Here is a 27,767-nt window from a genome sequence, read left to right on the forward strand (position 1 = left end):
GGGGGGGGGTCTGAGATTTGCCTGTCCGGTGTCTGTATGTTGGGAATTTTGTAAATAAAAAAAGTGTTACACCTTGGTTAATATACAATGTATATTTTGTAGTTTATTATCATACCTTTCTTTTAAGTCCCACACCATTTTAATGGGTCTTACTGCCTCTGTGAAGAGCAGGCCTATAGGTGTACTGACATATTCTGCGTGGAGTGGAGTTGTCATGTTCTCCTGCGTTCATGGGTTGCCTCCACAATGGAGCCCAGTATAAAAACATGCAGGAGAACATATCACTCTGGCCAGAGGACTTGGTCCCTGGGCACCACAGATGTGTGCGCTGCTGCTCACTGCTCCTGGCTGCCTCTGGCGGATGGCAGCTTGGATGGGTTAAACACAGACGACAAATTTCACCGACGACCGCTAAAATCCGTGTGTGTGTGTGTGTCTAATTACACGCGTTTGTCTGCTAACTACACGCGTGTGTGTCAATTGCAGTGTGACAAGTACACGGATTTCATTTTTCACAGTTGGTTCCGGCGTTCCAGCAGTCTTCCACAGCTAGAGGGAGACAGTGTTTTCATGCCAAGTCCCTTGGTTGATCTCAGAAATGTCTTTGCCGGACATATCCTTGTTTGTGCATTTTAACCAGCGACTGGAAAAATAACAGGTATCCTGTCCGCCACCCCGGTTCCTTTTCGCACCTGGGGGAGAACAAATCCTAATTTTCTTGCGGTAACGCATCGGTAGGCCCGTTTCAACCGGCGAGTGAACAAGAGAATCCAGCGGCATTGTAGCGCAACGTGTGTTTGTGTCACCGCAGCGGACCGGAGCCCGTATGATAAGCCGCGCAGAGGGCGGCTGTTACGGGCAGGAGCCTGTTTCATCGCCATAAAAAATCGGCGTCGGGGGATTTGTTCGTGTAAATCAAGAGATCCGTGTGGATATGGAATGGTGTACACCACTGCCCCCAGTTTTCAGCCTCTGAAAAGCCCCGAAAATATGGACATTCATCCGCTGTAAGTGTGTGCGAGTGTGTTGGGCAGGGCGGTTTTAGCAGCTGACAATAACAGTGTAGCTGGTTGAATGATGATGCCGCATTGATAGAGCGACAGGGCTGCCGATAGTCAAATCCGATTCCTGTTGTGTGTTTTAGACAAAAGAACAGGACAGGCCCTATATATGCATGACATGTAACTAATAGGCGATAAAGGTGGTTATGTATTGATTTACGGCCGTGGGAAAATGTGCTTTGTCAAGTTTAGGATGTGACATCTCGTGCGGGGGGAAGGGGGCGTGTGTGTGTGTGTGTGTTGGAGGGGGGGAGGGGGTTAGAGGCAGGGATGTCAGGCTGTTGTGTTCTAGTGCAGGAATATGATTGTATTCTCTTTAAAAAAAAAAAAAAAAAAAACTCAAGCCACTAAAACGTGTGTGTGTGTGTTGCCTTCCAGATGTACAAAACTATGCCCACACACACCCCTGGACGGTAAGGAGGATGGAGGAGAGAAGCATGGCTCGGTCACCCTCAACCCTCGGCACATGAAGAAGGCCTTCAGGGTGATGAATGAGCTGCGCAGGTAGCACACACAGACACACACACACGCTGACATTTACACACATTTAACTACTACTACACACAGTCACACACATACACACACACACACACACCCACTGACATTTGCACACATTTAACTACTATTAAACAGTCACACACTCAGATACACACACTGACACATTAACTACTATATTTATACACCCAGCCAAGTTACACACACAAGTAGATAAATCAAACACACTGCTACAAAATGGGAACGCCTATGGTTGCATCACAAGATCCTCTCAAATATTTGGAAGATGGGCTCAAACTGTGCTCCAACCAGGCTGTGGCATAGTGGATAGATGTTGTTCTTTCATGATGTTTTTGAAGCGTGTAATCGAATCCTTGGACAGCTCTGTTGATCTGATGAAAGACGAGGATGGTGGGCTAGAGGATTATTTGTTTAACAAACTCAGCTTTCTGATCTCTGCCTTTCTCTCTCCCTTTCTCTCTGTCTTTCTCTCTCTCATTCTCTCATCCTCTCGTTCTTTCTCTCCTTTTGTCATTCTCTCTCTTTCTCTCTCCCTCTCTCCCCATCTCCATTTTTCTCTCGCTCCCCTCTTTCTCACTCTCCCTCCCTCCCTCTCTCCTCCTGTCTCTCTCTCTCTCTCAGTCAGAGTCTGTTGTGTGACGTCACCATTGTAGCGGAGGATGTGGAGATCGCTGCTCACAGGGTGGTGTTGGCTGCGGGGAGCCCCTACTTCCACGCCATGTTCACAGGTGTGTGTGTGTGTGTGTGTGTAAGTGTGTGTGTGTGTGTGTGTGTTGTTGCTGCTTAGAACTTGATACAGAGTATGTCCTCTTTGATATTTGACTTTGATGTAAGACAAACTAAAGTGTGTGTGTGTGTGTGTGTGTGTGTGTGTGTGTGTGTGTGTGTGTGTGTGTGTGTGTGTGTGTGTGTGTGTGTAGGGGAGATGGCAGAAAGCAGGGCTAAGCGAGTGCGGATCAAAGAAGTGGATGGTTGGACTCTTGGACTGCTAATAGACTATATCTACACAGCTGAGATACAGGTCACCGAAGACAATGTACAGGTAAACCTAGACAATACACACACACACACACACACACACACTGTAGAACACAGAGTACACTCAGTAATCTGTCTCAGTACTCTGTGAATAGCAAGCAGAGTACAACCACAACCCACACCCACTCACCATCTGTGCTGTGGATAACTGTTTCTCGCTATACATGTCTATATGGTCATGTAACAAACAAATGATACGAATCTTGTAGGATATCAACAAAGCATACTTATTAGTGCCTCCATCCGCAGATAAAACGTCTCTCCAGAAAGATACCTTTTCTCGACGGGAGGTTTTAAACACATTTCAACCCCGTCGGTCTCTCTCTCTCTCGTCGGCGTCTCTGTTCCAGGCGCTGTTGCCGGCGGCCGGCCTGCTCCAGCTGACGGAGGTGAAGAAGGCGTGCTGCGAGTTCCTCAGCTCCCAGCTCCACCCGTCCAACTGCCTGGGCATCCGGGCCTTCGCCGACCTCCACGCCTGCTCCCTGCTCCTCACGCAGTCCAACACCTACGCAGGTCAGAGCGATGCGTGTGTTTGTGTGTGGGGAGGGGGGTGGGGGGGTGGTTGTATTCAGTCTAAACTGGACAGGAGGTCAGAGGGTGTATGCGTGGGGGTGGGGGTGGGGCGTTGTAGTCTGTCTAACTGGACAGTCAGAGGGTGTGTGTGTGTGTGTTTGTGCACGCTTATGTGTTCTGTGTAATCTGGTGAGTGAATGTGCATGCTGCTCTCTATTGGAATAGAAATAGTCTATAGAAATAGTCTCTACTGGAAAAGAGAGAGAGTAAGAGAGAGAGAAGAAGGAAATTGAGACAGGGTGTGGAAAAGAGGAAGGATATAAAGAACTCCTCCCCTGAAATGGAGGGTGCGTTTGTTTCGGGCCGCCAGAGCAACATTTCTCCGAGGTGGTCGGGAGTGAGGAGTTCCTGAACCTGGGCATGGAGCAGGTGTCCAGCCTCATCGCCAGCGACAAACTCACCATCCCCTCAGAGGAGAAGGTACACACACACACACACACACACACACTCACTCACTCACTCACTCACTCACTCACTCACTCACTCACTCACTCACTCACTCACTCACTCACTCACATACACACACACACATGCAGCCACATTAGAGGGTGACACGGGATTGGATTTTCACTGCTGCCCGGTCCTACTCCCACAAAAAAAATCCTGTCCCGTCCCAATTCCAGCTGTGTTTTTTTTATCAGCCAAAAGGCTAGTTTACATCTTTAGTCCCTGGCAAGATGTTAAATGGTTTTTGATTTGATGTTCTGGTCAACCTTTTCCATTATACCTTACTTTTTCCTTCTGCAGTTTTTTATTCAGTCACACCGTTTGTCCAGGAAGTTAAAGGGCAATGCTCGTTTTTGACAACCTGGACCTTATTTACGACATATTATAAGAAGTTTGACTCACCGAGATCACTTTTGTGTAGTTCGGAGGCCTGTAGAAGAAATTTAAAATCCAGCGCGAACTAGTATATCCATGTAATGACGGTGATCGGGGCACCGAGAATGCAGTTTCTCAAAATCTATTTTCGGCCGCTAAACGGTTGTTTTCATCAATCAGATTGGATGAATCGACAGTTGAGATTCCTCAACGCGAGGCATTGTTGTGGTTTTCAAATACGGGGTCTTTAGCCTCTGTAATATGATCTTTACACTTTACATTCTCTGCGCTACGATCGGATTGTTGCTGACGAATGACGACGACAATATTCTCGGCACCAACAACGATCGTAGCGCAGAGAATGTGAGCCGGAGAATAGCCAGTCTGCGCGCTGGCCTGTGCGCATGCGTGCTGGAGCAAGTGGGGAAAGGCGTGTAAAGATCATAGTACAGAGGCTAAAGACCCCGTATTTGAAAACCACAACAATGCCTCGCGTTGAGGAATCTCAACTGTCGATTCATCCAATCTGATTGATGAAAACAACCGTTTAGCGGCCGAAAATAGATTTTGAGAAACTGCATTCTCGGTGCCCCGATCACCGCCATTACATGGATATACTGGCTCGCGCTGGATTTTAAATTTCTTCTACAGGCCTCCGAACTACACAAAAGTGATCTCGGTGAGTCAAACTTCTTATAATATGTCGTAAATAAGGTCCAGGTTGTCAAAAACGAGCATTGCCCTTTAAGATGGTACTTGGCCTGTGGAAATGCACTTTCACATTGTAGCGCAGCGTCATGGCTAACTAACAGGAAAAGCAAGAATGAGACTGTAATTCCTTTTGAAACTCAAGTTTTATTGTCAGCTGCAGCGAACAGTAGACCGTAGAGTAACGCTGTAGGCTGAACTTATAACATTAACAGTTCCCCAGCGTTAAAGTATGTTACTATGAAGGAACAAAAGTGCGTCCACATTTTCTGGATTGTTAATTATGATGCCCGTTCCCGTTTAAATGTTTTTCCTGTCCCAATCACGTGATGAATAGTGAAGTTGACGCCCCACTCACGGGATTTCCGCGTGACCCACAGGGAGAGAAATGTCCGCCTCTAATGCACATATACAGAGAATGAGTTACAGTCAAGGTGATTATGATCAGACAGGAGTGGAATATCTAGTTTGTGATGCAATCTTTGCGAGTCTCGTGTGTGTGTGTGTGTGTGTGTGCATGCGTGCGTGCATGTGTGTGTGCATGTGTGTGTGTAGGTGTTTGAGGCGGTGATTGCCTGGGTGAACCACGACAAGGACGTTCGTCAGGAGCACATGGCACACCTCATGGAACACGTTCGCCTTCCCCTCCTAACCAGGGAATACCTGGTGCAGGTACGTGTGTGTGTGTGTGTGTGTGTGTGTGTGTGTGTGTGTGTTACCTCCTATTCAGCCGTAACTGATTAAAGGTGCAGTGTGTAGTCCTTCTAGTGGTGAGGTTACAGATTGCAACCAACTCAATACAATTACATTGAGTTCCACATGGCTGCTTCCATGGAGGGACCTGCTCCATGGAGGCCGCCATGTTGTAGATGAAGATATAAAGGGCTCATTCTAAGGCAAGGAAAAGGCAAAAATTCTTATTTTCATGGGATTATATACTAGGTTAAACATACTTTTTTTAAATATTATTTTATCATGGCTGACCGTTTTGATTGGGTGGGGCTCCAGCGCGTGGAGGAGGAGTTGTTGGTGAAGAACAGCAGCGCCTGTAAAGACTACCTGATTGAAGCCATGAAGTACCACCTGCTGCCCGCCGACCAGCGTGCCCTGATGAAGACCGTGCGCACGCGCATGAGGACCCCCGCCTGCTGCCCTAAGGTACCGTGGCGCCGGAAGCCCCCCCCCCCCCGGGTCACATCACGTAACGGCGCTGGGATTGTGTCATAAGCGTCAGTCGTTACAGAATACCATGATGTGATGCCGCTACCAAGACTGCAATGCTAGAATCCCGGATATGTTTACCTGCTTAATCTGTGAAGAGATTATCTGGACTGTAACAAGATCATTTGACTCCCTAAGGGCAAACAAAACACAGACTCCCAAGATGGGCCTTCTGACCTTCTCAGTTAACAACATTCACGCAGGGTTACTGGTGTCTGGTTTTAGTATGGTTGTCATCTAGTTGTTCTATGGTTATGCCAGGTGGTTGTATTGTGGAGATACATTGGATATATTGGAGACAAAGCTTCGGTCTGTGTCGGGACAGGTTTTTGGTTGTGTTAAGGTTCTTCCAAGGCTGCGTTAGGAGGTGGTCGTGCTACGGTTGTATTTTAGTTGTGTAATGGTTTGTATCCTAGGAGGCGGTGGTGGTTGGAGGCCAAGTTCTAGAATGTACAGTAGACGTGTTTTGGTCATCAGATTGTCCTGGCGGTTGTGGTTGTGTTGTAGGTGATGGTGGTGGTTGGAGGCCAGGCCCCCAAGGCTATCCGGAGTGTGGAGTGTTTTGACTTTGAGGAACAGCGATGGTACCAGGTGGCTGAGCTTCCCTCCAGAAGATGCAGAGCAGGTAAGCAAACTCGTGTGCGTGCGTGCGTGCGTGCGTGTGTGTGTGTTTGTGTGTGTCCCTATCTAACTCCTCCCTCTGTCCCCCAGGCGTGGTGTGTGTGGGCGGCTGTGTGTACGCGGTGGGCGGTTTCAACGGGTCGCTGCGTGTGCGGACGGTCGACTGCTACGACCCGGTGACCGACCGCTGGAGCTGCGTCAGCAGCATGCAGGACCGCCGCTCAACACTAGGGGCCGCCGTTCTCAACGGACTCCTCTATGCCGTGGGGGGATTCGATGGCAGCACAGGTAAGTGTGTGTGTGGAGTAATTCAGTCATTCAGATAATGATGATGGAGATGCATATATGTAGGTCAGGGACATCAAACTAATTTCCTCGATGATGTCTTTTTGTGTGTGTGTGTGTTTGTGTGTGTGTGTGTGTCTAGGTCTGTCCACCGTGGAGGCGTATAACGCCAAGACAAATGAGTGGTTCCATGTATTACCCATGAGCACCCGTCGCAGCAGCGTAGGAGTGGGCGTGGTCAACGGTGAGTCTGTTTAACCCCTGTGTGTGCGTGAGTGAATGTGTATGTGAGTGTGTGTTTTTGTGCGCGCGTGTGTGTGCGCGTATTCCCAGGAGTCTGTGCATTTTGAAAGTATGTAGTAAAAGAACGATTTGTCATAAATTGTTCATCGTGCGCGTGTACGTGCGGATGTGCGTGTGTGTGTGTGTGTGTGTGTGTGTGTGTTACAGGTATCCTGTATGCTGTAGGAGGATATGACGGCGGCACCAGGCAGTGTCTGAGCACAGTGGAGGCCTACAATCACAACAGCAACACCTGGAGCTATACCTCTGAGATGGGCACGCGACGCAGTGGTGCAGGTGTGTGTGTGTGTGGTGTGTGTGCGTGCGTGTGTCTCTGTCTGTCATATGTGTGTAACTGGACAGGAGTTCAAGCAAGCGTGTTGTGCATTGTGTAGAGTTATTGTTATTGAGGTGTGTGTGTGTGTGTGTGTGTGTGTGTGTGTGTGTGTGTCTGTGTGTGTGTGTGCGCGCGCGCGCGCTGAACAGGGGTGGGTGTGCTGAAGGGCCTCCTGTACGCGGCCGGCGGTCATGACGGCCCATTGGTCAGGAAGAGCTGCGAGGTGTACGACCCCACCTCCAACACCTGGAGACAGGTGGCCGACATGAACATGTGTCGACGCAACGCAGGTTAAACACACACACACTCTTTAATCCTGAGTTCCTGCATCCCAAGTGTATACCCAGGTCCTTCATGCAGTATGTGTGTGTGTGTGTGTGTGTGTGTGTGTGTGTGTGTGTGTGTGTGTGTGTGTGTGTGTGTCTCGTTGCAGGTGTGTGTGCAGTCAACAACTTGCTATATGTGGTCGGAGGGGATGACGGCAGCTGTAACTTGGCCTCGGTGGAGTTCTACAACCCCAGCACTGACAAGTGGACACTACTTCCCAGCTGTATGAGTACAGGACGGAGCTACGCAGGTACACACACATACACACACACATACACACACACACTGTCGAAATAGTGGGATAATGGCGCCATACTTAGAATGTGGTGAAATAGCACCACCGAGTGGAATCATTGTGACATTACAGTCACATGACATAAACAGAAAAAAAAGATTTCAAACACTATTTGACCTGGGTCTTATGAGTGTGTGTTTGCCCCCCCCCCCCCCCCCCCCCCCCCCTTCCCAGGAGTGACTATGATTGACAAGCCCTTATGACTGCTCTGAGGTCATCTGCTGTTGCTGTTTAAAGGGGAGCGCGTCTCTCTGCTGAAACCTTACCTGGCGATCTGTCTCCCCGGGGGCCCCACGCACCCACCTGAAGCTGCCTCCACGGGCACCGAGGAGGAGGAGGAGGAGGATTGCACTTGACGAAAATGGGTGTTTGCGGGCACTTTGGAGCAGCTCGTGTCGTTTTTTTTTTCACTCTCGGGATGCAGGACTCTGATGCTGGACCGACTGGTTTTAATTGGCACTTTAACGCCATAGATATAACGCAGCTGAAACGTTATTAACGGAACTGACATGCAACGTTGCCGTAGCGACGCTGAAGTTCGTTTTATGGGGGACCAGTGATGCTGTGGTCTTGTTCTTTGGGGGGGAAAAGGGAACATTTTCGACTGTCAGCCGTTCTCTCTAATGCATCGACGTTGAACATTGACACTTAATTTCTATCCTTGCAATGGTAAAAAGGAGGTGTGTGTTTGTGTGTGTGGTTGCGCATGCACGTGCGCATGTGCCTGCCTGCGTGTTAGCACGTGTGTGTGTGTGTGTGTGTGTGTGTGTGTGTGTGTGTGTGTGTGTGTGTGTGTGTGTGTGTGTGTGTGTGTCAAGTGAGTCTTTGTGATGACGACTGGTCTGACACAGAGCATGACCTATGACCTCCTCAGTGTTAAACATGGCTGACCTTCAAGTCTCCAAGCATACCCTACTGTCCATTTTCAATTTGAAGTGCCCTATATTTCATTAGAGCCCTATGGGGCTTTCACTAAACAACTCCGGTGGGAAGTAGTGCACTTCATAGGAAACATGGTGCCATTTTGAAACATATTTATTTATGACAACCTCGCTGGAAAGTGATTGTAGAACTTCTACACTTCTGAGGCACAATGTGGAGGATGAACACTTTTGACTGCTCCGAAAACCCTACCGGTCGAAGGAAAAGGGTGCCAAAAGTCGACGTGCCAAAAGATGTGCAAGACACAGGAAGAGGAGATTGTTTTTTAACCCTCTGTGGTCTCGCTACTGTGCTGTTTCTACCTGATAGCAGGTGACCCGGGCTGAACTCCCTGCATGGTCCTTAACCACGACCCCTAACCTTTGACCTGTCCACCCCTAACCTCCCTCCATCCGTTTAGCGACCCTGTTAACTACTACTGCACACCTTGACCTGATATGAATGTGCTGTGCTCTCTCTCTCTTACTCTCTCTCTCTTTCCTTCTTTCTCTGTTTCTTTCATTCTCTGTTTCTTTCTTTGGCAGAGTTCTCCCTTTCCCTCTCTACCTCTTTCTACCGGCCTATATTCGTTTCTCTTTCAGGAAATTGACCAAACCACGTCTTCTCTCTAACCTACTAAATATATTTCCTGTCTTTTATCTCTTATTAATTATTGCTGTAGTATTGATGCTACCGTCTCCTGTCTGTGTATTGAGGAATGTCCTGTAATGATCTTTGAAAATGTTTCATTACTTTTATATTCTCATTAATAAATATGCTTCTTGTATTTAAATCCAACGAAAGTTTTGATTTTCTGTTTTATTAATTAATACAAAGTAATAAATACAAAGTAAATAAAACAGTTTGAATTTAGTCAAAATCATTCTTTGCTGGTGGAATGTCACGATTCATCGCTGGAACTACAGTACACATACATCTGCGCTCTTTATGACTCGGTTGTATTTAGAGGGACTGGAGGGAGGCAGAATATGGACTATGATGGACACACCTCGGTGACTCGAAGCAAAGTTCGGCGGTAAGCCTACGGTAGGTTACACAAACCACACCATCTCCTATCCCTTACCCTCGCCGCTGTTATGAAAGCACAGGATCTCGCGGATTGGACGTTGCTCTAGAAGCCCTGCGTCTCACTATCATCAGTCCATACCGTGGGCCAATCAGCGCGCTAGCTCGCCTTCCCGACGTCAGTCTCCTTTCCCATCGGCCAATCAGAGTAGAGAATATTACCTTACTTCAGTCGCTCGGCTTCCTCGATCTCCCGTTCAGGTAGACCGGACAATTCAACTAAGGTGAGTTATTAAAATGCTAAGGCGCAATCGCAAAATTGTATTTTCGCGTTAGAATGATAATGCATGTTTATAGCAATGCCCCTCCTGCAACTGGAGAAATGTCTGTTTCCGTTATCTGGGTCAAATTGCTTGTAATATTACAATGGCTCGTATTTTCTTTATCCTGTAATGTTACTGTAGCCTACAGTAAGCAATGCACATGATTGTTGCGCTTCTTATTTTCTGGTATTATTGTTGTGGTCGGCTGTTTTATCCGGCGACACGTTTTGTCCTTGGTTGTGAATTGTTCAGCCCTTAAACTCAACGCAAAGTTACTATAGTCGGCCTAGGCTACACCATCATTTCTCCAATCATACAAGCAGACTAATATTCCTAATGACTAGCAGCCTATTTGCGCTATTATTGGAATATCGAGTACATTAGCTTGTCACCTCTGCCTTTAAAATTCAACTTAACTGAATAGTTAAGTTGGCCTTCAAGACTGTGATGTGCATAGCTGAATAAAACATTAGGTTTATGGTTACAAACTAGCCTATATGCAGTAGTCTTCTCTAATTTTTATCCAACAGATTTGAGATAACAAAATAGGTACAGAAGATAACCTTTCTGTTTGGGGTCGGTGAATCCTGTTCCATAATCCTGCCAATATTTTGTTTTGGGCATAATTCCTCAGATCAATAGAGATGCACTCAAAAAATGTAATCTGGCGAACTAAACTGAACTTGTTTTCTCGAACATTCTTTTCTATTCAGAGAATTTGTTCTGTTGTTTTACAGATAACCTTTAAGCTTCACGCACCAAAATGTAACTTCTAAACCCTTTTTAAAGCCAGATAGGCACCTGATCTCTATTCAAATGACAAGGAGGATGTAACTGTTTATACCTGTCTCCTCCGTCCTCCTCCCAGCCCCCTGACAACGGGACTCAGCCCTGCGGCGTCATGGAGGTAAACAGCACGGCGGACATCTTGAGCTCGGCCTACCTGGCGGTGGAGTACGTGGACGCAGTGCTGCCGGACAACCCACTGCAGCCCTCGCTCAAACACGCCTGGGACTACATGATGAACAACTACACCAAGTTCCAGATCGCCACCTGGGGCTCGCTCATCGTCCACGAGTTCATCTACTTCTTCTTCTGCCTCCCGGGCTTCCTGTTCCAGTTCATGCCCTTCATGCAGAAGTACAAGATCCAGCAGGTGTGTGTGTGTGTGTGCGTGCGTGCCTGCGTGCGTGCATGCGTGCGTGCGTGTGTGTGTGAGTTGAATACATTGGAGATAGGGAGCTGTTTTACATGTACGTGATAGAAGTCTTTCAACAAGTTTTCTCTTTCTGTATGTGTGTGTATGTGTGTTTGTGTGTGTGTGTGTGTGTGCGCGCAGGATAAGCCAGAGACCTGGGAGAAACAGTGGAAGTGTTTTAAGATGCTGCTGTTCAACCACTTCTGTATCCAGCTTCCTTTGATCTGCGGAACGTACCACTTCACAGAGTTCTTCAGCATCCCCTATGACTGGGACACCATGCCTCGCTGGTCAGTGGAACAGTCCAACACGCGCACAGACACACACACACAGCAACGTGCACACGCACAGGAAAAACGCAATGTTTGCAAAAACAAATTGCTGCTTGGACAGTATTTCAGCAGAATTCCTGCTCTGACAAAATGCAGCAAGCATTGTTTTAGACAACTCTCTCGCAAAAACATGAATCATTTGAATCTAACAATTAAAGCTTTTGCGTTTTTTTTATGTATTTATTTTTGATAGAAATTTGAACACTACCAAAGGTATAAAGAACCATCATCTCAACACACACACACACACACACACACACACACACACACACATAATCCTGTTAAATTGTGTGCGTCTCCAAGGCCCTACTTGCTGGCGCAGTGTTTGGGCTGTGCCGTGGTCGAGGACACCTGGCACTACTTCCTCCACCGCCTGCTGCACCACCGCAGGATCTACAAACACATCCATAAAGTTCACCACGACTTCACTGTGAGTATATATTTAACAACTCCGCTTCCCGTCGTGCCTAACAACGCCTCCTAGCTGTTATAAAATCACTATAACACACGGCCTCTCGTGGTTTATTGCTTTTATACAACGGTTACTACAGCTATTAGTGTAAAATAAACACACAGCAATGTAAAATATTAAGATTTATTGAAAACGAAGCATCATTCCCTCAATTCCGCCGAGCAAAATAGTTCCCCTAACAAAAGGGTTGCCAAGCAACAACAACAACTACTACAATGCATTGGATCAAATGGGAGGCGCATTAATACTGAAAATGGAATGATATGCGGTCCCAGGTGTGTGTTACAAAGTATTTTAACACGGCTCTTAAACTTAAACCCCACTCTGTCTCATTTCTGTTTTAGCTTTTAAAATAATGTAACTTAAGAAATTAAAGGAAATTATTAATTTTGTATTGCCTGAGTAGGAGCAAAACAGAATCATTTATCCAGCTTGTTAATGGTAAACTATACAGCTGATGTGATAGCCTGCCATTTAAGGCGGCTTGATTTAGCTAATGTATATCTGGCTAACATTAGCTAACTGGATAGCTTGATTTAGCTAATGTATATCTGGATAACATTAGCTAACTGGATAGCTTGATTTAGCTAATGTATATCTGGATAACATTAGCTAACTGGATAGCTTGATTTAGCTAATGTATATCTGGATAACATTAGCTAACTGGATAGCTTGTCAGCGATTCCTGGCAGACTAAAATCTCGGTGTTGTTGGAGAAAACATTGTTTAATCAGAATATCAGAGTAACTCCAAGGTGTCCTCAGTCATGACTGACCAGCGGAGCGAAGTGAAGAGTACCCAGACCAGTGAAAGTGATTAGAATCCAGGCCAATGAAAGTGATGAGTACCCAGGCCAGTGAAAGTGATGAGTACCCAGGCCAGTGAAAGTGATGAGTACCCAGACCAGTGAAAGTGATGAGCACCCAGGCCAGTGAAAGTGATGAGTACCCAGGCCAGTGAAAGTGATTAGTACCCAGGCCAGTGAAAGTGAAGACGCAACATCATTTTAAACTTGAAAAAAGAGTAACTAAAATGTATTGTGATTTATTTTAATGGTGAGCATTAAATAGCTGCATTCATTTAATGATAAAGGCAGAGAAAGTAAAAATAAATAAAATGTTGATGATAGATGTGCCGGGGTTGAGCTCCGGCTGATGACGTTTAGGAACATATTTGCCGGCTGAGCCCTGGATAGCCCCGGCCCAATTTAACCCCTGCATACACACACAAACACACACACACACACACACACACACATCTAACAACTGTTTTTCTTCCCCTCAAGGCTCCGTTTGGCATGCAGGCAGAGTATGCCCATCCTCTGGAAACACTGATCTTAGGTGCGGGTTTCTTCATCGGCATCATGATCTTCTGTAACCATGTGACCTTGCTGTGGGCCTGGGTGTGTTTCCGCCTGCTGGAGACCATCGACGTGCACAGGTACACACACACACATGCACATGAGCTTACAGAAATTTGTAGGATGAAACTAGCACTACACACACACACACACACACACACAATCACACACACACGCGAGCATGCACGCACGCGCACACACACACACACACACATATACATACTAGCATGTGCACACTGGTGCTGCTGGCTTATCAGCACATATTATTGTGACTATTATAGTACAATTATGCTACTGTGTGATGGTGCTGTTCACCAGCCTAACCACCAGAGGGCGGCATATTCACACAATATCAAGAGTCACTGTGTATACTAAATCAACGCAATATCTGTGAACTGTTGCTACCGGTATGAGAAGATATTAAAGTGTATGCGAAGATAAGATTAAACAACAGCTTTTGATCTCTACCTCGTTCTCTCGCTCCGCAGTGGGTACGACATCCCTCTGAATCCGCTCCACCTGATACCGTTCTATGCCGGCACGCGCTTCCATGACTTCCACCACATGAACTTCGTGGGGAACTACGCCTCCACCTTCACCTGGTGGGACAAGCTGCTCAACACGGACAGCCAGTACAACAAGCACCTGATGAAACAAGAGAGCAAGAAGAGGGAGTGAGACGCACATGTGGACGCGCACACACACACATGAACACACACACAGTCCCTAGACTCTGATGCAGACCACTGGGACACACACACACACTTTGTGCTGCTGTATTTGGAAGTCAGGTTATTCTCTATCTCCATACCTTAGTGCTTTATAAACATCTGAATTAGCCTCAAAACACACACACACACACACACACACACACACACACACACACAGAGAGAGAAAGAGATGTTTAAACTCTTCTATGATGTACATGTAAAACATAAATAGCCCTAACGAACTGAGCCGTGTTCGGGGCCGGCACTAGCACTGTGTTGGTCAGGGTCTGATGTGTTTTTGAGACGGTCTGACTTGACTTTTGTGCCTTTTCTGAAGGGAAAACAATCTTCTTTGGTTCCAATCCCAGTCATTGGCTGAATAAAAGAAACAGTAACATCACTGTTTAATTGTGAATGGTTCTTATTGAGACATTGCAATGGATTCCATGTGATATGTGTGTTTATTACCTTATATTACTTTCTCTTAGAGAGATGGTTTGATTCCACAAAGCACTTTATACCCCTCTATGTGGTCTTTTTATGCTGTTGTGTTGGCCTAACTGTGTTAGGACTGTGCTTTGTGGGTCCATGCTGAACATGTTTATGGGCCCATCCATACACCTGGTGAAAGTAAAAAATAAAATAAAAAATCTAGTCGGGAAGTGTGTAGCCTACTCAATTTGAGTCTTAAGTCATTTGAGAAAACAAGCACTTCAACTTTTCTCAGAAACTTAATTGCTCTAAAGTCCTGGGTGGAGAAAATCTGGGCCTTGAGGATTTTGTTGAGCCGTTCTTTATTGTGTTTATTACAGAATGTAATAGAATGTGAAACAGTTATTTTCGAAAAGAAAAAGATGCCATGAATAAAATGTCTTTGAATTTGTAAATAAACCCCCTCCACAAGTATGATGTTGAAATAAAGGTTTCTGGACTCAATTCATTATCCATAATTGTATTTTTTCTTCTCCTTCGATGTAATAGTGGGGTAACCTAAACACGCATAGATACCTCTGAGGGATTTAAGAGAGTTTCAGATTATGGCTTTTAGAGGATGATGCATATAGCTTTCTTTTAGAATGAATATCCAAATGATGTCCCTGTGCCCGCTGGATGTTTCAAGCATAGCATCCTTGTCCATAGACCTGGGCAGAGGGCGCCTGGTGCACAGCTGTTCAGGAAGCCTAATTAGGGCCCGTGTTGGTCCAAAAGCACAACGACGCACCTGAATCAAATCTTGACTGACGACAGATGGCGACGATTCAGGTGTGTGACCATGGGTGTGTGTGACACTGGGCTGGAGAGAGATGGCGCATCCGTGTCCGTGCATGAAGTCCATTCTCTTCCCTCTGCAGCAAAGCCACGCCTCTCAGGGTCCGTCTCCCCCAGTCAGCGCGCGTCACTGAGCTGAGAAGATAGAGGGAGGAGAGGAGAGAGAGAGAGAGCTCAGGTACAGTACAGCCGCGCATCTCATAGGACGAAAGAGAGGATCAACAGACAAGAGAGATATTTATAGCCCAGAGAGCGAGGCTACGGTGCAGAGATAAGGCGACCAAGCCGCACGCAGCAGCAGACACAGAGAGGAGAGAGAGGAGACGGATCAGAATGAAGCAGTTCGCGACGTTAGTGTTGTTCGGGGCTCTGGCGGCCCTGGCAGCGGTGAACGGGGCCGATGATGGGGAGATCTCGTTCGAGTACCACCGCTACGAGGAGCTTCGGAAGGCGCTGGTGTCGGTGTGGCTGCAGTGTCCGTCCATTACGCGCATCTACACCATCGGCGAGAGCTTCGAGGGCCGCGAGCTGCTCGTTTTGGAGATGTCAGACAACCCCGGGACGCACGAGCCTGGTCAGTGAAGCCCCCCCCCCCCCTCGCCCAACACACACACACACACACACACACACGCGCGCGCGCGCGGACAGCTATCTCCGCCGCGTCGATGACACACACTCATCACGTACGATTGCGCTACATCAATCACTCAATTATGCGGTTGTGTTGGATAGCGCGGACGGTTAAAGTGATGACACTACATTAAAATCCATCAGTTGTCCTTATAGATAGCCTAAATGTGTATTGATGTACTTCGTAGCTCTGTATATAAAAGCGCAGGTGTGCCATGTTTGTGCGTAAGAGGGCCGCAGTGAGTGTACAGTAGTGCCAGTTACAGGGTGTAGGTTGTTGGAACAGCCAGGCGACGCCGCCATTTTGCTCGATGATGAAAATCTCCGTAATGCTCTTGCAGAGTCGTGATGCTGAGAACGGTGCTGTCGGCGGAACCTGCCGTTAGAGAATTAACCGTGAGATCGATTGCACCGTTACAACTGCGCACCGAGCGAGTGGCTTGACAACTGACAGTCACGAACAAAACCCACGTAGGAATGGAGTAGTCTAAATCAAACCGATTTGAAGGATAAACTACATACACTGACATGATACATAATGGCCAGAATATTGATCCGTTGGTAGTGTGTATGGTTATAACAGGGTCTAGTGTTCCCTTCACCTGCAGCGACATCAGTGTAGCCTACGTGCCAAAAGGATGTATAGGCCTACTGTAAATGATGGGCGTGCCCTGCGCTGCCCCGATTGACAGGGGGAGCATGTGATGAGTGTGTGTGTGTGTGTGTGTGAGTGTGTGTGTGTGTGTGTGTGTGTGTGTGTGTGTGTGTGTGTGTGTGTTTATAAGTCCTACTACAGGTGAGGTGTAGGCCTACAAAAACGCACTGCAGATAACTCTCTGTCACCAGACCTGGGTTATCCCCACGACTCAATATGGCTTAAGTAAGTTGACTTGCCATGTGTGCATGTACTTGCTTGAGTTAGGGTAGGCTAAATGTGTGACTTGCCTTGCAAGGGTGTAGCCTATAGCTCTGGTTGTATTTGTGTGTGTGTGTGTGTGTGTGTGTGTGTGTGTGTGTGTGTGTGTGTATGTGTGCACGCGTGTGTGAAAGAGAGTGTTTATACTTACTGTTATACAGGGCATGCACTAAGATCTTTATCGATAAATGGTCCATTCATGAATATCACCGGGTGGACGACACCTCCGCCTCGGGCTTTAAAACCCGCACCTCCCTTTCTTCTTATGGAACCAAATACTTACTCATCTGTTATTAGGCCTAGTCAGAGCAGAGGCTGAAATAACTCTGTGTGTGTGTGTGTGTGTGTGTGTGTGTGTGTATGTGTGTGTGTGTGTGTGTGTGTGTGTGTGATTACGAGCCGAGCGAGGCCGTCGACGGTGTACTTGTTCTAAACAGACCAGTAATGGTTGGGGGGTGCTGGTGGGGGCGCTAGCCAACATGAGTCACGGTAGCAGTGGGGATCCTTATTACTACCAGATGAGTTTCCATCCCAGCTCTGTTAGCCCTGCCCCCGGCTGGTCTCCAGGGGCAACGCACGCACACACACGCACATCCCTTAATCCCACCTCCTGCACCCTGAGAGAGCAATAGAGAGGGAGAGATGAGGAGATGGAGGGAGAGAGGAGAGAGAAAGAAGGAGAGAAGGTGGGAGGAGACAGAGAGCAGCCCTATGGGAGGAGAGGGTTTAAAAGAAAAAGAGAGTGAGAGGGAGGAGAGAGAGAGAGAGAGAGTGATAAACCAACCTGACCTGAATGATGTCCTGCTCTGTTTGCTTACGGCCTAGGCGGCCTACATTACAGCCCCCCCCCCCCTCCCCTCGAGGTGCCGAAACTTTTAAGGTGAGGCTTAAACAGGAGTCGCCGTGGCGACAGATCGGCTTAGCGGGGGCGATGAGCCTCCCGGCTGTGGCCGCGCGGTTGGCTGGCCTGGACCAGGGGGGGGGGGGAGAAGGAGGAGGAGGAGGAGCCGGAGCCGACTGGCGTCTGTCACCGAGCGGCCATCTGTCACTCTCTCTGTGCAGAGTGTGTAAACACACTAATTAGCTCCGCTGATTCACTTCGGGCCACTCCGTAATGACAGGAGTAGAAGGTCGCGGTGATGGACTGATTTAGTAGGTTTGAAAGGTCCGCAGACTCCGTGTGTGTGTGTGTGTGTGTGTGTGTGTGTGTGTGTGTGTGTGTGTGTGTGTGTGTGTGTGTGTGTGGGTGTGTGTGAGCTGGGGGATAGGTTGGTGTGTAGGCCCACGCTTAAACCAGGACCGTACTAGAGCACTGGCTCCCGTGTATCTGACATGTCTCTCTTATGCAACCAGAGAAATAGGAGGTCTACCACTATAGCAACTCTGCATTGTGTGTTTGTGTGCGTGTGTGTGTGTGTGTGTGTGTGAGAGAGAGAAATAGTAGCAGCAGTAGATAATCAGACTAGACAGGAAGTATCTAATCTTTCTCTTAACACGCATGTATATCCCACATCCTGTTTCCTATTTGTATCGTTTGTTGACATGTCAGACTTTCTTATCAGAAAGTTAAAACAATGTGGAGATGATGGACTTTTAGAATGGCTTCATGTACTCATGTTAATGGATGACACTGTTATTTTAGCAACATCAAGAGAAAGATTAAGGGTGAAGCTGAAATATTTACAGGAATACTGTGATGAATATGGCATGGTACTTAATGAAGACAAAACAAAGTTTATGGTTATACTGGTATCAGATCAAGACAGGCAGCCTATTCAGTTGGGTTCTTTTGCACTGTGACAGCTATACATATCTTGGGAGTCATTTTCACTGCCGATGAAAAGGCTAGAACACTACTTGCTTTGCATGTAAATGAGAAAACAAAGCATTTAAACAAGCTGATAATCTTCCTGTCCGCTAACTATGATGCCGCGTTTTGTGAGGTCAACTCCACCACTCCCTGGTGCACAGCTGTTCCGGGTGGAGAATCAGGAAGCCTAATTAGGGCCCGTGTTGGTCCAAAAGCACAACGACGCACCTGAATCAAATCTTGATTGACGACAGATGGCGACGATTCAGGTGTGTGACCATGGATGTGTGTGACACTGGGCTGGAGAGAGATGGCGCATCCGAAACTCCAAAATCAGATTAGAGAGATATGGAGGAGTGGAGAGAGGGAGGCAGAGAAAACAAATAGAGAAGAGATGGATGTGATTCATGAGGCGTGGTCGCAGTGCAGCGCTGATCTGTTCCTCACAGCGGAAGAGACAGGGAGGGAGGGATGAAAAACACCAGAGAGAGAGAGAGAGAGAGATGGGCAGAGGGAAATAGAGATGGAGGGAACATTGGGAGGGAGGGAGGCCTCCCTCCAGGGCAGCAGCCAGAGGGTCATCTATTATACATCAGAGGAAAAGCAACATCCCACTTTCCCTCCCTCCCTCTTTTCTCTCCTCCACCTCCTCCGTCTTTCTCTCCTCACCTTCCACGTCTCTGCCCCCCACCCCACCCCCTGCGATTGATTCTCACTTATTCCTCTCCTTCATTCCCCCCTCTCTCTCTCTCTCTCTCTCTCTCTCTCTCTCCTTCCTCTTTCGGTGTTCCATATACCTAGTTCAATCTGTCTTCTATCTGTATCTTAATAAGTATTCAATCAAGCATTGTAGTGTAGGTACTGTATGTTACTGTATGTTACTGTGTTACACGTATGACGGGGGTGTGAGACAGTGAGACATGCTGTCTCTGTGATGTAACACCTCTGCTCTCCTCTGCTCTATTCAGACAGAACCGTGAGTCATTCTTCACTATTATCTATCCTTCTGCTCAAGGGATTGTCAATGCTCAGCGTGCGTCTGTGTGTGTGTGTGTGTATGTGTGAGACAGAGAGAGAGTGTGTGTGTGTGTGTGAGAGAGAGAGAGTGTGTGTGCGTGTGTGGTTGTGTGCGTGACTCAAATTTAATTCCGAGGCTTGGTTGAAACCTAGCAACCCTCATTGATATTTGTACCCGCTTTGTTCTTGTTGCTCCACCACTGTGAAGAGAGCTTTGTCACGGCGCTCCCCCCTCGTCACGGCCGGTGATAAACGGGCGATAAGGGAGGCCATCTTGGGGTCCGGGCGACGTGGCAGTTCCCGCGAGAGGGCCTGCGATGGCGTTAGACAGGTGGCGATCAGGTCAGCTGGTGATAACGCCTGCTCCCGGCGCCTCCGAGCAAACAGACAGCTCGCTTAATGAGTGAGTCATCGCATTAAGGATGGCGCTGCCCGCGAGAGCGTGTGTGTGTGTGTGTGGTTATGTTTCCTGCAGTGCGTTTGTGTGGAACGTGCTTTTTGTGCGTGCGTATGCGTGTTTCCAAGTTTAATTTCCCCCCCCCTAAGCCCCTGCACCTGTCACCTGTTTCCATGGTGACAGAGAGGCCTTTAACGGCGTTGGTAACCCCCCCTCCCCCGCAGCGTCCACGTCGTCGGGAGGAAGCCATATTGATCTCCCCACCCCCTATTGATCGACCGGAGAGACCGTCAATAGGCTCAAACTGACGCGACCTCTTCCCAGAAACGCCACTGCAGTGGCCATAGGTGCCACAGGAAGCCATGGCCCCTCATCACCCTTCTCCCAGAGCAGGGAAGTCCCACGGGGAAGTCCCACGGAGAATCCCACTGAGTCTCTTTTTCTTAACCTGATTACAGGAATTGATAAAAACAGCGGATACAAAAGCAGTAAAATTGAATAGTTTTGGATAATATAATCCAATAGCACGTCAGAGTGAATGGAAACAGAGTGGCCCTCGCCAGCGACGGCTGAGGTCAGCGCTTTGCTCGGTCTGTGTCGTGGACGTGGTGATCACGGAGGTCCTGATTGGCTGGGAAGGGAGTGGGAGGAGGCGTGGCCGATCGGACCAGTGGCAGGGCTACTTTTTGTGTGTGTGTTTTCTGGAGCCGGTTTGCGGGATTGCATAAACAGATTGACGATGATGTGGAATTTCTTGCTCCCGTCAGTGTGTGTGTGTGTGTGTGTGTGTGAGAGTGAGTGAAAGAGAGAAAATGGGGGTCTGTTGATGCGTCATTCCTGACATTGGGTCTCGATGAAAATTGTGTGTGTGTGTGTGTGTGTGTGTGTGTGTGTGTGCGCGCGCGCGCGCGCGTGTGTGTGTGCATGTGCGTGTCTCACTGTCACAGTAGTCTATATCATGGCCTAGAAACTTTGCTGCAGGGGACAGTGGTCTAGATACACACACACACCATGCTATTAATGGTCCTGTTAAGTCACAATTCTCAGTCAGTCTATCTATGCTGGGTTAAATAACAGCCAGGTGTGTGTGTGTGTGTGTGTGTGTGTGTGTGTGTGTGTGTGTGTGTGTGTGTGTGTGTGTGTGTGTGTGTGTGTGTGTGTGTGTGTGTGTGTGTGTGTGTGTGTGTGTGTGTTTGTGTGTGTAAATCCCTGTGTTTGTCAGAAATGTTTCATTTGACTATAAGTGAACGCACATGAGTTAATGCTTGCATTCTATTGTTCTCCCTGCACATATTCAAAAACACACGCACACGCACACACACACACACACATAGACACACGTATACACACTTCGCTGCAGGGGAGATGATGTCAGAAGAATCATGCATCTATTGCTGTAATGAATAGACTGTGCCACACACACACACACACACACACACACACACACATAGTTCAACATGTGTCTTGAGGAGAATAGAAGGGCTCTTGATGTTGAACATCTGCAGAAGGGCTTGTGTTCAGTTACTCTGCTTTAACTTAATATAACATCAAAGCGTATATGCGCGCGCGCGCGTGTGTGTGTGGGTGGGTGTGTGTGTGTGTGTGTGTGTGTGTGTGTGTTCACGCGTGCGTGTAGCTGACAGCTCTATCGGGGCCTGCGAAGTTCGTGGTGTATTTGCCTGTTAAAACCATTTGAGGAGATTTAATTGTATAGTCTTGAAGTCTTTAGCAGCAGTCAGGGGAGAGAAACCAGATTCTAGCATTTAAAAATAACCTTTGCAGATGTGTGTGTGTGTGTGTGTGTGCCCTGAACACTTGAATGCTTCCTGTGGTCATTTCCAACATACATCAAAGGGTAAAATGAATATACACACACACACTATTAGCAAAAATGACTGAATGTGCTTTGGCCAGAACCTCAGGACCCCTCAGGCTTTCTCTCTTTGTTCCAATCTTTAGCTTGCGTGTGTGTGTGTGTGTGTGTGTGTGTGTGTGTGTGTGTGTGTGTGTGTGTGTGTGTGTGTGTGTGTGTGTGTGTGTGTATGTGCGTGTTTGTGTTTGTGTGTGTGTGTGCGCGTGCGTGCTCGCGTGTGTGCGTGATTGTGTGTGTGTGTCTAGTGTTAGTTTCATCCTGCAAATTTCACTCAACATGACCTTTCTGTTTACGTGTGTGTGTGTGTGTGTGTGTGTGCGAGCGCCTGAGTATAAGTGTGTCTTCTAATCATATAATTTGTTCATTAGTGTTCCGCTTTGCCCTGGGGGCCCGCCTCCCGGGAGATGCTTCTCCCTGGTTGGTTAATGGGTCAGGTGACCAGGGGTGAGATCCATAGATCTGGAACTCTCCGTCAGCGTCCCGATGCTCTAGCATGGCGTCCCTTCCTCCTTTCTCCTCTTCTCCTTCCTCTGAGTTAATTTAGAATGGATGAAACAGACCATTTACATGCAGAGTAGGTTGTTTAATAAGGGTTATTTAAGGAAATGTAACTGATTGAAAGAGAGGGAGAGATGAGAGAGAAACTAACAAGGCTAATTGGTACAGTATATTTAACAGATGGCTCATGGCAAGAGAGGATGAAAAGGAGCCTGGAGACTTCATTATTTAGTCCACCATCTTGTTTTTTCGTCTTCACTGTGAAATACGATTCTCCTCAATCTGTACGGAGAACCATATCTCTCATCAATAGCCTACGCAGTTGTCATATATACAGTGGGGGAAATAAGTATTGAACACATCAACATTTTTCCCAATAGATGTATTTACAATGAGGCCATTCAAGTGAAATTTGCACCAGACTTTGGTATTAAGTCAAGAAATCCAGTCTAAAAATCTAAACATTAAAGTCCATATGTAAATAAAGTTATGTGTAATAAAGTGGAATGAAACAGGAAAAGTATTGAACACATTAACTGAAATTAATTCAATACTTAGTGGAGAAACCTTTGTTTGTAATGACAGCTTCAAGGCGCTTTCTGTATGAAGTAACTAATCGCAGTATTCAGTATTCAGTATTCATTATTATTATTCATTATTATTATTCAGTATTTATTTCCCCGATGGAAATACATTTATTGGGAAAAATGTTGTGTTCAATACTTATTTCTATATATATATATATATATATATATGTACATTATACTGTAGACCTACAATATGTGCTGCCCTTAAATGGCCTTATTTCCATAACAAGACAACATACTTTGAATAACATGAATTATTTGACCGTAGACACATTATAATGCTGGAATGACTATAATAAAAACATAGGTGTAAAAGAATAGGTGAACACTATGACCAATTATGTGAACCAAAATGGGACAGAATGCTTTTTTCATTTCAGTGCGACTTTAAAGAAACATCTTGAAAATGTATTTTACACGCCCTCCTGGCAGTGTGTGTGTGTGTGTGTGTGTGTGTGTGTGTGTGTGTGTGTGTGTGTGTGTGTGTGTGTGTGTGTGTGTGTGTGTGTGTGTGTGTGTTCACCTACCCTTTCAGTAATCTCCACTGAGAATCACATTTCTCTGTCGGTGACCTTCTCCCCAGCACGTCTGAGGAAACGAGAGCTGCTCTTTCCAGCGACACTTTTCCCCAGACGCCTACTGACTCCAAGGTTGCGTTTTTCTCCGGGTGCTTAAAAACGCTCTAGTCTTCAGGTGGTAAAAGCTGTTTCGAGGGCGGTTTTCATGCGGCTGTTTCGTGCCGTTGAGCTAGGTGCGTTTGGCTGAATCAAGCAGTCCGCAACTCTCTCTCTCGTTAATCTGACAGTTAACTACGCGGTTTTCTCATTAAATGAAGAGAAAACATATGCGTGCGCGCCTATTATGTAGCCTGATGTGTGTGTGTGTGTGTGTGTTTCTTTCTCCCTCTCCCCCCAGGCGAGCCGGAGTTCAAGTACATCGGCAACATGCACGGCAACGAGGCGGTGGGCCGGGAGCTGCTGGTGTACCTGGCGGAGTACCTGTGCAACCAGTATCAGCTGGGCAACGAGACGGTCATCGAGCTGGTCCACAGCACGCGCATCCACCTGATGCCCTCCATGAACCCCGACGGCTTCGAGAAGGCCGCCTCGCAGGTGACGCGCACACACACGCAAGCACGGCTGCGCGTGCGCGTACACACACCTGCGCCGGCACGCACATACAAAAACGCACGCCGCGTTTATAAGGCGTTTATAAGACGTATAAGGCGAAGCCGTTCGTTGACAACGGCGGCTGTATATTTTTAGAGGAAGCAGACAACGGCTTACAGGCTAACGACAATGGCCTACTGACAATATGCATATTTGTGTCACTCTCTTTCTCTCTCTCTCTCGTTCCTCTTCTCTCTCTCTCGTTCCTCATCTCTCTCTCTCGTTCCTCATCTCTCTCTCGTTCCTCCTCTCTCTCTCTCTCGTTCCTCATCTCTCTCTCTCTCGTTCCTCATCTCTCTCTCGTTCCTCCTCTCTCGCTCCTCATCTCTCTCGTTCCTCATCTCTCTCTCTCTCGTTCCTCATCTCTCTCGTTCCTCATCTCTCTCTCGTTCCTCATCTCTCTCTCTCTCTCGTTCCTCATCTCTCTCTCTCTCTCGTTCCTCATCTCTCTCTCTCTCTCTCTCTCTCGTTCCTCATCTCTCTCTCAATTCAATTAGTGGGGCAGATAAGCTCATATGTGGAAGGTATTGTGCATTTTATGACTAAAGCACATAACTTTCTCCAGTGATTCTATATACCATTAAATTTGTTTTCAGACGCGGAACCACTTCTGTATTGACCTACGGAACTTGCCAGAGGCTATACATATTTCAGGCTGTCAAAAACAGGTTTTTCTCCCTACTTTTTTGCAGGCACAAAGGCAGTATACCAAAAAAGGAGACTTGTGGAACTCACTAGTCATCAGGAAATTGCTTTAATAGGTGGAACTAGACGGATATTTTGTCAGCTGTATAGGATATGTCAGTATGGTTTCATTTTTCATACAAACCCACCTCACAAACACAAAGCCTTAAAAAAAGAACTTTGAAATTTTGTCTTTGAAATTGAGAGTTTAACAACGTTTTTGGAATGATTTTTCAAGGTGCCCATCCACATCCATTGTATGACCAAAACGGTGGTAGAGCAATTATCAGACTTTCTCAAAAGTGCTAGTTTTATCAACGTTTTGATCTGAACCATTGTATATGATCATAAGTAACCTTAAAACAGGGCTAAACATGCATTTTCCCTTAACTACTGTTTAACTTACCCAACAACAACGTTAGTAGTCTGGCCTAACAGTCTCCTGAGCACAAGCTGTACGCCCTTTCTTGCAGCCACAGTGGATCAGCTCATAGCAGCTCTGTGAGGCTTCAGGGAGGGGGGTCCACAGTGGCTGCCTTCCCATTCCTTATTTCACACAACCCCAATCAGAAGGGCTTGGCAGCTGAGGGTCAGGTTCCAAGGCTTGGCACCAGACATTGGCCTGATATGTGGTGATATATGATGGAGATTTGATATTGAAGATTCAATTGCCGAGGAGAGGAAGTAGTACGCCGGACAGGATTGCAGATCAGACTCAAGGTTTATTGAGCACAACAGCAGACAGGAACCTTGGTTGGTCACAGACATACACCCTAGTGCAGTGTAGTCGGATCAGACCCAATAGCATTGAGTTTGTGCTAGCTTTATAGTCACGGTGGATCCTATACATAGTTCTTTAGCTTTACGCCCTTATACAATGTTTGCTTTATAGCCTGTTTGACTGTTTGCACCTGGTCTGTTCTCTATTCCGAGGAGGCTGACCATATGTGTCTTGGCACTGAGAATAGCTTTAAGAACAACAACGACAACAATAGCAAAGAACAGAGAGTCATCAGAAAACCTCTTATCAAGTGGCCCGCTTGATGTGTTGCTCTAGCGCAGCCTTCGTTGGCGGTATGTTCTCCAGAGCTCTGGATTTCTGATTGAAGAGCTGTTTTCTAGGTTCACTCACCTCTGTGGTTTCACTTGTCCTGTCGTCCTGTACATCAGATCAACAAAGTGCTCCAACCGTGACTTGGACAGCTCACTCACATCACCCTGTATCTGCAGGAGCTCATTGAAAGCCTCGGTCACTTCAGGGAGAGCCTTCCAAGTCTCCAATGCTGTTTTCTTTCCTCTTCCAGCAAATGTTGAGACTGTGTCACATCCAGTGAGTGTGTGGAACAATGAGAGAGCAGGAAAAGCCAATGTTCTACTACTTGCCAGAACTCACAAGTGCGTCTCCTTTCTAAAACAAGTGACTAAGAGCATAATCTAGTGCTGAAGGCAAAGTGCAAGAAAAGCAATCTAAAATACAATGTGCTTAAGAGGGAGAATCGTGGTAGTACTTCTTGAAGAGATGGGTTTTGAGCCTGCGGTGAAAGATGGGCAGTGACTCTGCTGTCCTGACATCAATGGGCAGTTTGTTCCACCACTGCAGGGCCAGGACAGAGAAGAGCCGTGACTGTGTCGAACAACCGCAGGGGCCTCGGAGTGACGGGGCAACCAGTCACCCCGAGGTAGCAGAGCGTAGCAGTCGAGAGGGTGTGTAGGGTTTGACCATGGCCCGGAGGTAGGAGGGGGCTGTTCCTTTCATTGCCCTGTAGGCTAGTACCATGATTTTCAACTGGATGCGAGCCGCTACAGGGAGCAGCCCTTCCCCGGGAGGAACAGCAAATCAGTCTTGTCCAGATTGAGCTTGAGGTTATGTGTTGTCATCCACTCCCAGATGTCAGCCAAGCACCCAGCTATGCGTGTCTCCACTTGTGTATCAGAAGGGGGAAATGACAGGACCAGTTGGGTGTCATCAGCATAGCAGTGATAGGAGAAGCCATGCGACCGAATGACAGAGCCCAGAGATGTAGTGTAGAAGGAAAAAAGGAGAGGACCCAGGACAGGCCCTTGTGGAACTCCCGTAGTCAGACTACACGGTTTCGACATTGACCCTCTCCATGTCACCTCGTAGGAGCCGCCTGTCAGGTAGGATGCAAACAGGGAGCATGCCTTTCTACTCAACAGGACTTGTGCCACTGTGCCCTGTTGGTCATCAGTGTGGCTTCTATGCCATTCTCATCATCCAGCCTGTTCAGGTCCAGGTCAGCTGGTATCTGTCTAATTTCTTGAAATGCAAGGAGACCCCTGGCCAATGACACATAACCACTGCCTAATGGTGGCTTGCTTGACCTGGCAGGGCATTGCAAAGCTTCCCCTGTTTCTACTGTACTTGGCAGAGTTCACAGTTAGTGGGGCAATGCAGCTTACAAGGTTTAGATGTAGAAAGCTGGGCTGGATAGTGTATCAATGTTCTGAAAAGTGCAGTAGACTGCCTA

General features: G+C 47.3%; 3 protein-coding genes across 5 annotated transcripts in view; all 3 read left to right on the top strand.

The window, feature by feature from the left end:
• Nucleotides 1-939: 939 nt before the first annotated feature.
• klhl2 (kelch-like family member 2) lies at nt 940-8,289 on the top strand (the record flags this gene model as incomplete). 2 transcript variants are annotated; one of them, XM_084454586.1, is made up of 15 exons in its annotated part: nt 940-1,007; nt 1,440-1,565; nt 2,199-2,305; nt 2,498-2,619; nt 2,966-3,128; nt 3,499-3,608; nt 5,274-5,390; nt 5,727-5,876; nt 6,447-6,564; nt 6,651-6,848; nt 6,988-7,089; nt 7,296-7,424; nt 7,614-7,754; nt 7,898-8,041; nt 8,261-8,289. In XM_084454586.1, the coding sequence occupies 15 exons, from the start codon at nt 940-942 to the stop codon at nt 8,287-8,289; spliced, it is 1,824 nt and encodes a 607-aa protein (XP_084310712.1). The 2 variants fall into 2 exon arrangements, with proteins under 2 accessions (XP_084310712.1, XP_084310713.1); XM_084454587.1 differs by having other exon boundaries at nt 964-1,007; nt 2,498-2,661.
• Nucleotides 8,290-10,284: 1,995 nt separating this feature from the next.
• On the top strand, nt 10,285-15,080 carry msmo1 (methylsterol monooxygenase 1). 2 transcript variants are annotated; one of them, XM_084454304.1, is made up of 6 exons: nt 10,285-10,317; nt 11,225-11,512; nt 11,696-11,844; nt 12,190-12,316; nt 13,644-13,798; nt 14,207-15,080. In XM_084454304.1, exons 2-6 carry the CDS (start codon nt 11,258-11,260, stop codon nt 14,394-14,396), a joined length of 876 nt encoding a protein of 291 aa, XP_084310430.1. In that variant the 5' UTR covers nt 10,285-10,317; nt 11,225-11,257; the 3' UTR covers nt 14,397-15,080. The 2 variants fall into 2 exon arrangements, with proteins under 2 accessions (XP_084310430.1, XP_084310431.1); XM_084454305.1 differs by lacking the exon at nt 10,285-10,317 and having other exon boundaries at nt 11,218-11,512; nt 11,768-11,844.
• Nucleotides 15,081-16,030: 950 nt separating this feature from the next.
• The window catches only part of cpe (carboxypeptidase E), a gene marked incomplete at both ends in the record, with an annotated part of 16,060 nt that continues 4,323 nt past the window's right edge, over nt 16,031-27,767 (top strand). Inside the window, 2 exons of the mRNA XM_084454342.1 lie at nt 16,031-16,271; nt 24,341-24,537. Coding sequence (XP_084310468.1) covers nt 16,031-16,271; nt 24,341-24,537 — 438 coding nt within the window. The remainder of the gene's footprint in view (nt 16,272-24,340; nt 24,538-27,767) is intronic.

The sequence above is a fragment of the Borostomias antarcticus genome, assembly GCF_949987555.1.
Source record: "Borostomias antarcticus genome assembly, chromosome: 20".
NCBI lineage: Eukaryota > Metazoa > Chordata > Actinopteri > Stomiiformes > Stomiidae > Borostomias > Borostomias antarcticus.

Coding starts and splice junctions, on each gene's coding strand:
- msmo1 (XM_084454304.1), top strand. CDS start 11,258: ATGGAGGTAAACAGCACGGCGGACATCTTGAGCTCGGCCTACCTGGCG. Junction 12,317..13,643: donor AAGTTCACCACGACTTCACT/GTGAGTATATAT, acceptor CTTCCCCTCAAG/GCTCCGTTTGGCATGCAGGC. Junction 13,799..14,206: donor GAGACCATCGACGTGCACAG/GTACACACACAC, acceptor CTCGCTCCGCAG/TGGGTACGACATCCCTCTGA.